Genomic DNA, 12230 nt, shown 5'->3' with positions numbered 1-12230 from the left:
CATGTTTTATCTTGATATATTAAATGAGATTTGTATACACATTTTATAATGATATTTTCCTTTTAAAAATTTTAGCTTTGGTCATACTAAAAAACATTAATTAATATCAATCCTATCGGCTTTAAGTCAAGAAATATGAACTCTTATTATCAAACTATTTATAAAGGTTGGATAAAATCTCAGAAAAATTGGACAGCGTTTAGATGTCATTCTCACTTATTCTTACTTCTTGAGAGAACTCGTGAATCAACTTCACGTGTATTAAATCGTTACCAGCTGTCAATTGGAAGTTAACAAAGATTTATATATGTGACATTGAGAACGGACCTAAACAAATAAATCAAACCAACCATCAAGAAAATTGAGAGTGGAAAGATAACTTTGAAATTAGTCTATGTTAGGTATAACTAGGTTTTTTACGTTATCTCTTTATAAAATTGATATCTATTTAAATTATTCAAGTGCAAACATTCTTAACATTTTTCACAAATCATATCTGCAGTAAAATGAGAAATATCTTGCACTTTCTCTATAGTGCAAATAAAAAAAATATGGTAATTACTTATATATAGTTTTAACATCGATGTAGATAATTATTCAGAACTTATATATCTGACATTTAGCGTAAGCTTTTCAATATTAATTATTTTGAGATATTAACACTATCAAATATCTAATATAATACAATTGGTGTGATTAATTCTACTGTTATCCCCTTTACAGACGTAGCAAAATTAACTACTCTAGCCTTAAATGCACATTGACTTCTAATTGTGTAACTCATAGATATATAAAGTACTCAAAATGAACAACGAAAAGATAATACTATATTGAACTATAAATGACCTAACATTTAGCTTCAAGATATATTTTCCAAGTTGGATATACCTGATAAATATGGTACCTACCGAAGTGTTATGTTTTGTTCCAGTTGTTTCTATTTCTGAATGATAAGTGTGAATGTCCTTTTCTTTTTATTTACAAGGAAGAGATACTTAAGACAGGACTTAAAACAGTAATGAAGAAAACAATTAATTCAAGCTACAGACATGTTATTAAGACGGGGTAAAAAACAATAAAGAGACGTAATATATTATTTATTTACCAGAAATATTCAAATAGTAATAATACAAGTTGACAGATATAACCTTATGTTACTAGATAACATGGTTCTATTTACTGTTCATATGTAAAGAAAGTTATCACTAAATAATAGCAACTCTTATGTTTTATAAATATATTGACTGTTAGGTTATATAATTGTATTGTAATCTTTCTTTGGAAAGCAAATCATACTATTTACGACCCTATTAGACAGTCCTATAAATAAAGGAGATATACACTCAGTTGATTCAGTAGTAGAAAAATCAACAATTGGAAGTCGTATAATACGTTAAGAAAAAGTTAAATCACAAAAATACTGATCTCCGAGGAACATTCAAAACGGAAGTCCCTAATCAAATAGCAAAATCAAAGGACAAAACACATCAAACGAATGGACAACAACGGTCCTATTCCTGACTCGGTACAAGCATTTTCAAATATAGAAAATGGTGGATTGAACTGGTAATATAGCGCTAAATCTCTCACTATTAATACCAAACGAGCCGTTTAATGCACACATATTTTAGTTTTACACGTCAGCTAACTAACAATTACGACCTATTGCGTATGACTTAACAAGAATATACAAAAAAAAGTATTTCATATAAGAAGTATTCTTTCCATCATTCCATGCCTTGAAGGCATACAACTTTGATCAGTGCTCTGAGCACAAAAATCATGCTCGAAACATGAAATCAAGCAATTTGATTGGTTGATTTTCGAGTCTGAGTACAAAAATCATGCTCGAAAGTTTACTGACCGTGAGGCCTGATATCTATATTGTCGACTTTGTACTTATCAATGTTTAATGTAACTTGTTAAGGTAACATGTTCTTATAACATAATCAAATTCTGACGTATGTTGATGTTTTGTAATTTTGTTAATTATTGCATAGATAGCTTCTGTTTTTTTTTACACTTGAAATACATATATATCAAGAAAAACCATCAATGAAATAAGATCAAACATACCAAACATCATTTCTATACTCAAGACGCTTATTTCGAATACAAAGGACTCATTGTTTGCCCTCGAGTCAGATTAAAATTATTCTGAAAGCCGAAATAATATCGAAGTTGACTGGCATTGAAACAAACATTAAAAAGAGCTTTGCCAGCTCTACCTATTTAGTAAGAAGATATATAAATTATTTTAGATACACCTTAACTGTTTGATGGTTACAACATTTTTAATTAGTAAATTTATTTAAAAGAATATCAGATTTTTTAATTGACAATTCCTTTTCAGCTGGTAATTGAATTCTGTTTTCGAATTTCGGGATGTTGGGATTAAATTTCTTTAAATTCGGGACCTCGGGATTTCATGTTTTCAAGCCCGTGATTTCGGGATAAAGATCCCTTCGACCACCCCCTCTTAAAACATTAAACTTTCTATATCCAAGAGGACTGTATATTTATTTTAGTTCTCTATTTAGTAGTTAACATATATTATGTTTTTATAAATACATATCAATTTGTATCATTTACTTTTTTCCTTCATTATTTTGGTATGATTCAGATTACAAATACGATTTTCCACTTGATTTATGCAACCAATATTTCTTCTATTTCTTACCACGTGGATTTGCATGTGTTTAATATTTGTTATCCTAACTATTAATCTGTTCACTATTTATCTAACCTTGCTCAAGCAAATTACTATTGACAAAATTACTTGTTCAGCACTCCCTATCTGATTAATGAGACACACAGTTTCCTACACTTTCAATTATTTTCATATTATGATTAGAATATGAATCTAATGAGGATGTAGCATATACATATAGTATACCTGTTGATTCATTTTCTCTTAGATGTTGCTACTGTAATGCATATAATAAGTATAAACAATATTTAAAGCTTTTCTTTTGGATGTTAATACTGTAGTGCATATATTAATTATCAACAATAATTGAAGCGAAATTACACAATATTTCAAACATCAAACTTACTATTATTCCGTGAATTTATTTCATTGGAAAGTGCAATAACAGAATTTAATTATTGGAATTTACTGTTATTTTATGTGTATATAATATCTACGTGGAGTTATGTACTGCATGCTTATGGTTAATATTCAAAACATGTATTGAACAGTTAAAAAAGAGTGTCGAATGGAGGGATTGCATATTTATTGTTTTCAAATCGTCATAAACTTTTGATATTGAATGAATAATGTTGAATTAAACTGACCAAAGCAATTAACGTTTTACATTGTTACGTGTATTCCCTACTCAATGGATTATAGCAGTTATTTTTGTGCTGCCTTGTTAGGCAGTTTTGTCACCAAGCTTTGTTCAAAACAAGTGCCAAACTTTATATTGCCGGAAGTTTAAATTAAATCTTGTCACTTTGAAAGGTTTGAAAATCATTCAAAACAAATGTAGATCTATTATTATTGGTTGGATACCAATTTTCGTAGGTTTCGTGGGTCCAAGTAAACCAAGCATTCAATTCGCCGTTTCAGAATCTAATGCACCCTGGGTAATATTTTCAAAAGCGTACACCAAAGCGTTTTGATTGGTTTAAAACATTATTAACAATGGAAATTCAAGCAATGACGTAACGTTATTTTCACTTTAGGGTACGAACAATGAAATTACCCATGATGCTCTAGATTCTGAAACGGCCAATTGTTTGCACAGATTAGGAAAACAATGAAATCAAATAACCACGAAAATGCAAGTTTTCCTCAAAATTGATACCCACAAACATAAATGAATCTACCGTTTGTGATATTAAATATTTCAATTTAAGAATTTTGGGTCCTAAATGCTCTTCAACTTCGTACTTAATTTGGCCTTTTACATATTTTTTATTCCAGCATCACTGATTAGTCTTTTGTAGACGAAACGCACGTGGAGCGTTTATATAAGATTTTAATACTGGTATCTATGATGAGTTTTTCTCACATAAGAATATGTTTCATTGTCATTAAAATGAAGTGTTCATGTTTCAGATGATCAAGATACGATACAAAGTAATATCTGTTATTATAAATGGTGTTGGCTTAACAAAAATCATGTTACAGTACTAAAATTATTTAATCAATTATTCGTTGCGTTTTAAACAATAATTGTGTTACCCTTGATAATATTCTTTATGACCATTTAAAATATTTTAATTATTTTTCTTTCAGATGGACAAACGGTACGATCCGTGATCATATGATGAAACATATTAAAATTGTATTAACTTTAGATATTGAATGGATTTTCCACGGCATACATGATGACAACGATACCATTATAAATTGATTTGATTTGGAAATGGAGCGATTTGTAAAAGTGTTTATGTTACATCCATTCCTCATTTTTTATATTGAATTTCCATGATTTATAGTCATTACTCGTTACAAGAGCAGAAATGACTATGACTCGGAAGTCAAACGTTAAACTGACTATTAGCGTGGCGGATCAGGGCCATCATGACGACTGTAATGACACTTCAGAATGGAAATTTATTAATCACTCTAGTGATTCGGATGATCTCCTTTACTCACCAAAGCACGAGCAGAGTAGGAAATTAAAATTCGATTTCATGGATGTAGACATCGATACAGAAAATAATAGCATTAGACGAAACGATATAGAAAAGGATCTTACAGGATTATCAAAACGTGGTCTTGGTAGTAAAAGGTATGCGGAACCACGAATGTCTTTACTCGGAAAACCTCTAAATTACCGTGCCCACAGGAAAGATGCACGTGTTCGGAGATTACAAGCACGAATTTATAATTTTCTTGAAAGACCAAAATTATGGGCATCAGTAATTTACCATATAGCTATGTAAGTACAATAATTATATTTGCATGTACTAAGAATTATTTTCTTATTGCGGTTCTTATGTTATAAGTGTTATTAAGTTTTCTTTTAGGGAAAGCTTACACCAACCCCTTTAATGTCACAACACTACTATTCAGAAACACAGATAAGGTTCCAGTTAAACTTTGTTACTCATTTAAATGCTTTTGAGAACGTTTAAGGCAACTGATATTGGTGATTTGTTTTGTTTTCAAAAGTCGCTCTAAATATATGCTGTACCTTATTTCTGTTTTCATTATAGAGAAAATCAAGGAAATTAAGTTCATACAGAAAAGAAGTTTACAAGTACACAAACAGTTCTTTTTGAAATTTAAAGTTGCATATTTTCAAAAATTACATTTGTACTGTGTAACACTTTAGAAATATACGGAATTTTATTATACAGTCAGAATATGCATGAAAGCACTGAAAAAGAGATTAAACATCTAAAATATTTGTGAGAATTTGTTTGTCTTTTTTATATTGAATAAATATAGCTCAGGATTATCTAGTGCATATATCTTCACTGCACCAAAACGGTTCTTGTAAAGTAATTAAGATTCCACATCGGTGCAACTGACTCTTGTGCAATTGGAAGTTGATGTTAAAGTTGCAATGTTAACATTATAGTCATTATTATTAGACGTTTACTTATGCAAATTAATTGACTCCTGTGCAATTGAAAGTTTATGTTAACGTTTCAACGTAAGCATTATATTCATTTTGACAGGAAGTTTTAACATTTGTATTTTTGAATCCCTTGCAGTATATATTTCACTGATCACATGATGTAATCCACAAAAGATAACATTTAATGAAACTGAACGACTTTAAGAACATTTTGAATTCAGGAAGGAAGATTGCTCAGCAATGAATTTATTCTGGTTTGTGATTCAATGAGTATAATAAAAATGCATTTTGTCAATCGTCATTTAAAGTTGAAGTGTTCTCCTGGTCGCAATTTTAAAGTATGGTCTGCTTGTTCCATGTCAAGAATTAGAACCTTTTCACTGGTTTGATTGTGTCATTGATTTTTGCTATAAAATAGCCTAGAAGCCATCTTAGTTGGATGGCCGGGGCATCGGACACGTTTTTGGAACTAGATACCCAAAAAAATGATTGTGGCCAAGTTTGGATTAATTTGGCCCAGTAGTCTCAGATGAGAATTTTTTTTGTAAAATATTACTAAGTACTGTGTTGATTGCAGATCTGTCATACAATTTATTCCTTTTACGAATCAAAAACTTATGTCTCAGAATGACAGTTATTTTGAAATATTCGATATAATATTTTTATTGATGCGAAATATGAAAAAAATATGGTTTCCGAAATATCTATAGACTATATACCTCGTCGAAAGAAGAGAAACCCTTTTTATTACCATACATCATAACAACTATAATAAAAAAAAGAAGAAACAATGCGACAAAACAATCAATTTCCAATCATTCTGTTTTCATTGCTGTTCTATCTTTGAAGCTGATTAAAAACCCAGATTTTGGTTTTATGATAATAAGTTGATATATATTAAAAGATGATTAGGGGGACAATTAAAACTCAAGAGAAAATGAAACAAGACGTCATTTAAACCACTTTGAAAAGGATGATTGAAGAATTTTAATAAACGGTTGAATTGTTACAGAAAATGAAAATCAACGGACGCCACCAAAACTACGTGCAATACTCGATGAATTCATTCCGTTTATTGTTTTAAATCTGTTGGTCTTTTAGAGATACAGAGTATCGTTAAAAAAATCATTCAACATATAAAACCTTGTAACATCAAGCTAGAATAAAAAAAGTTTAACCTAATTCTGAGATAGTTTTGCCATCCGATCAATTAAAACTCCTATAATCAGTAAAACATGAACAATCCTAAGAGACTGGATTATAACTAACTTGATTATGGGGAGGTGTGACACGTGAGTATCATTCATGTAAACACATATATTTGTTATATTTGTACTACGTATAATACTGATGAGATCCTGTATTGTTAGCTAACTGACACTTTGACGTCATTATAAAGACTACCTCGATAATGAAACATGGAATTAAACCTTAAACTTTAACATGTCCGTAATTAGTTGGCGGCTTATCCAGTAAAAAATGAAATCACAAAAATACTGAACTCAGAGGAACATTCAAAACGGAATGTCAAAATCAAATGACAAAACACACATAAAACGACAGGACAATGACTGTCATATTCCTGGCTTGGTACAGACATTTTCAATTGTAGAAAATGGTAGATTGAACCTGATTTTATAACACTAAACCTCTCACTTGTACAACAGTCTCATCAAATTCCATTATATAGACAAAGATGCGTTTAAGTTTGAGCAAAGAGGACGACTTTGTGTTTTACTAGTCATTACGAATTCTCTCCATATAGATAACGAACCTTAATCGTTACTCTACATATCACGTGTTGTGTCCCTTTAGTTATAGAACTGTTCTGCGTAGCATCTATCTACTCAGGTTTGAACTGATTTAATTTGGGCAAATCTAGAAATCCTTTTCCTTAATTGTTGGATTTTTTGTAATAAAATCGAAGATTAAAAACTGTTTTCTTTTCCATATTTCTGTACAAAACTACATAGAAAGCATTGCGTGTAATAACTTTACACACACACAAATTGTTATGCGCCTCATGCGCATTTCAACGATTTATGTGCAATTTATGTTCGAAGTAAAAATATTTTAATATTCAAAATGTATTACATACGTTAGAGAGCGGATAAAACCAAACCCAAAAATATTGCTTATTTATTAATTCATCAGAACCATGCATAAGAGAGATATATTTCTTCATTTAAAACAATTTCAACTATTAGCATAAAAGTATATCAAACGCATCACAAATTAAAGAAATGATTTCTTTACGCAAGATTCCATTTTAAACGACAATTATAATTTTTGATATTTTTTAATTAATTTACGAAGCAGCTTCAAAGAATTCATTGCCATCACGGCGTTTAAAAAATTACATGTTATGTAAAGGCCATACAAATTGACATTTGCTCTGAATACATTTTAAATGCCACATATAATTTGATATAACACATTCAATTTCCGCTTACTAGCATCACTTAAGCTAGTGATGTCAGATGTAAATCTACGAATGTCACTCTAGCCTTCAAGATATTAGATTAGTCAAAATACTATCGAATGATGTTGTAATGAATTTTATGAAAAGGGATATAAATTGGCTCAGATTCTTCGAATTTTGACAGATGCACTAAGATACATTGACGTGCATTTAAATAAATTGTATAATTAATTGAACCGATTAATACTAAAACGACACTATAAGAATAGTTTATCATGTGAATGTAAATATTAGAATTCAAAATTATAACCACGCGAAGTGAATACTGTCTTTGAATGTCGGTAAACTATAGGTGTCCTAATTTAACGTTGAGGATAATAAATCATTTGTTTACAAATATAAATCAAAATTGTATATGTCCTCTTTACATTAAAATTCTTCTAAAACTATATCAAAGCATATATGTAGATATATGCATAGTGGTATACCACTATTCAAAAGTTATCAATCTAATTTAAACAAATCGGGGTAACAAAACAAAAACGAGGGAAACACGTCAATTATAAAAGAAAAATAACGAACAGCAGAAACACTGAATTGCTCCTAAAAACAAGCCAAACTTCCACTTATATTGAAAAATTAACTAGCAAATATATATGTTGACTTTGTATAAAAGTGTACATTGCAGCTATATTGCAATATCCTTCACACACGTATCAGTTTAGTTGAGTTTGTCACAGTAAAAAAGATTGACCCAGTTCACAAATATTTGTGTAATATAAACCTGTCCTTGTGCAAGTGTATCCATTTCAAGAATAAACACGTTTTCAATACAGGGCTGAAATATGTTCACCACATGATGTTTTCTCTTCTTTGTCTCAATGCACTCAGTTAGACTTGACCATCTTGTCTTATTATTCCATTTATCTGATAGAATGTTTTTGTTAAATTGCCGCCACTTAGAAACTGACCTACTGCCGGACGTTTTTAACATATTACTGATTGAAAAAATATCATCGAAAATTGTAAGCTACTGGTACAATTTGTATGTGCTAAGTATTGGTTGGCAACATAAATTCCTATAGGCAGTAACCGCTCATAAATCACGAAGATATAGGTAGTTTTGTTTGAATAGACATTAAGGGCTTTCTATGTTGAGATTTGATACTATAGTTTTAGAAAAGGGAGAAGGTTTGGTACCATTAACACGTTTAATATGTCTGCAATTGTTTGCACCTGTGCTAAGTAAGGAATCAGATGTTAAAAGGTTGTCGGCTGTTTATGTGGTTCATAAGTGTTTCTCGTTTCTCGTTTTCATATAGATTAGACTGTTGATTTTCTCGTTTGACACTAGTAAGTGTTGGTGACCTTTATAGGCTGATGTTCGATGTGACCCAAGGCACTGTGTTGAAGGCCGTATCTTGACCTATGATTGTTTACTTTTTTAAAATGATATTTGGATGGAGAGTTGTCTCACTGGCACTCATTGGCACTCATACCACATCTTCCTATATCTATTAACCATAACTTGTTTGTTTGTTTCACTTTAATCATTTATCTGATGTACAAGCCTTTTTTCACATGTAACTTATTGAAATAGAGGACACACAATAATTTAGAATTCAAGTCGAGAACGAACTGACAATGCAGTCACGTGGTAAAATATAAAAAAAACACGAAAAAAACCTGGCCACTAATCATACTATAGAAAGCCAATTATTAGAAACGAAATCCAATCTTGAAATGTTTGGTGATCTCCAGTGCTTCCTAAAGGTAAGAAGATCTTGCTTCAAATATGGCTCATTTCCTAAAATAGGATACAAAATAATACTCTTTTTATAACGTGTCTTCTAAATGCTACTCAAAGAGGATTTTACAAAGTATATTTTACACAAATAATATGGAGATATCAACCCATATAAGAATAAGGAGACTGGTTGCGTTGATTTTACCGGATAGTATCTCCAACATTGAAACATATTTACACACATTTCAGACTTGTTTAATCGCTGTCTTATGGACGATATACTATAGAATTATTGTTATCTGGGACTAGATAATAGTTGCATTCAAAATACAATATACTAGTATCATAATGAATAGCTCCTTAATTATATGTTCTAGTTTAATTAATAAAAAAAAATAATGTTATCAATAAAATAATTAACATATACTGAGTATAAAGGATAACAAAGTCAAACCAGATCAAACAATAGTTACATTTTTATCGTAAAGAAGACATACACATAGCCGTGTAATTTAGAATTCACTGGTGCGACCACCATACCAATATAAGACGGAAAGAAGACATATACATAGCCGTGTAAATTATAATTCACTGGTGCGACCACCATACCAATATAAGACGGAAAGAAGACATATACATAGCCGTGTAAATTAGAATTTACTGGTGCGACCACCATACCAATATTAGACGTAAAGAAGACATATACATAGCCGTGTAATTTATAATTCACTGGTGCGACCACCATACCAATATTAGACGTAAAGAAGACATATACATAGCCGTGTAAATTAGAATTCACTGTTGCGACCACCATACCAATATTAGACGTAAAGAAGACATATACATAGCCGTGAAATTTGGAATTCACTGGTGCGACCACCATACCAATATTAGACGGAAAGAAGAAAACTTCATTGATACTAAAAAACAAATTAGTCGAGTGTCCTTTTGATATTTTATGCGCATTTCACGACAGGTAATCTCATTATAGATACCTTTAAATAGTGTGCGCTTGACGGGCGTTTCGTCTACACAATCCCATATTATGTGACGCTCGAAAACAAAAGGTTAAAAAAGCTAAATATGAAGCGATTACTGAGAGAAATGTTGCTTAAGATGGTACCTAACACAACAGGGAGTCACCGCTGTAAAATCAGCTAAATGTTTTAATCACGTTGTATAGTTTATTAAGCTTCTCAATGATCAAAATTAGCGTTTGTCAAACTGCTACATAATATTTCTGCTAAATTTTTCGGTTCAAATATTTTGAAATTTTTATATTTTTGTCAACGGGTCAAAGCAAATACTTTGTCAAAATTTTATGAAAATTAAACGAGCCAAATTATTTTAAGTCAAGGTGTTGGGTACCACCTTAAACGGCCAATATTAGGTAATCTATTACCTAGTTAAAAATCCTATGTATTTCAAATAATTCTAAGGTTTGAAAACAGTTAGTTTATTGTTTAGACCATAAATACAGACCTATTACTTTCGAAATTCATTTTATGGTTTCTTTCACCAGTGCAACGAGTATTGTAGTTAAATAAATTCATACTGAAAATTGCTTTAATTATTCTCGTTAAAATAATAACTCACTTCATTTTCTTTTATGATTTCAATTAAACTCCAGCAAAATGATGAAGACAATAACATTTCTACCTAAACCTCAAGATGTTGGTAAAAACTAGATTGATGAAAATTTACATGCACGTTATTACGTAATTTATATGTAATTTATTGGCATTTTCTAAAAATCTCTTAATATTTCAATAACAGCACATTTTCATTATGTTATTCATGGATAATTAAAACGTCAAAATGGAATGTGTTAGAATATTGATGATATGATGTGAGCAAAATGTGCGTGCATAAATATATTTTATCGTTACTCTCTTTTAATTTTATTTCTGTAGGTTATGTTATTTTAGGATCAGTTTATATTTAACGGTTGCTCTAGAACAACATTGAAACGAAATACAATTCAAACGTGCTTTGAACTTTGATTTATACTTGGTCATTTTAAAAAAAAAAAAAATTCTGAACATGTAGACGATATTGTCAGGATGAGGTTCAGAAAACGAGGAAACTATGAAAAATTAGAAAGAATAGAAAATGACTCGGTGATGAAATATATTAAAAGATGAGGAGACAATTATGTAAGTATTGAAGAACGCAAAAAAAATAAAAGATATGCCTATCAAATGTATCTGACAACATTCGAATCTAAACTTCAAAGGTTCAGTAGAAATGTGTAACTGTCTTAACTTCATATTTGGATGATAAAAAATCTAAAGACACAGGAGAGTACATTTAGTTTTAAAAGTGTTTTGCTGTTATAAAGAAATCATTATCCTTTTGTAAACAAGCATTCATCATTGTATTTGTTTCTGAATACATTCTTATGATGTGTAATGTAATGTTTTCCAAAACGTTTACCAACAACCATCCATATATAATCAAATACATGTTGTTATTTTTCTTTTTAAGTTATGCAAATTTTCCCATAAACTGGTTGTAATTTTCC

General features: G+C 30.3%; 1 protein-coding gene across 5 annotated transcripts in view; it reads left to right on the top strand.

The window, feature by feature from the left end:
• LOC134690887 (potassium voltage-gated channel subfamily KQT member 1-like) overlaps positions 1-12230 on the top strand; it is a 134839-nt gene that overhangs the window by 42282 nt on the left and 80327 nt on the right. For all 5 annotated transcript variants that reach the window (XM_063551027.1, XM_063551030.1, XM_063551029.1 and 2 more), the window contains exon 2: positions 4244-4892. In XM_063551027.1, the coding sequence (XP_063407097.1) occupies positions 4471-4892 (422 nt within the window). In that variant the 5' untranslated portion in view covers positions 4244-4470. The remainder of the gene's footprint in view (positions 1-4243; positions 4893-12230) is intronic.

This window comes from Mytilus trossulus, chromosome 11 (assembly GCF_036588685.1).
Source record: "Mytilus trossulus isolate FHL-02 chromosome 11, PNRI_Mtr1.1.1.hap1, whole genome shotgun sequence".
In the NCBI taxonomy this organism is placed as follows: domain Eukaryota; kingdom Metazoa; phylum Mollusca; class Bivalvia; order Mytilida; family Mytilidae; genus Mytilus; species Mytilus trossulus.
Note: the sequence above shows the minus strand (reverse complement) of the source record. Positions and strands in the feature narration are given on the sequence as shown.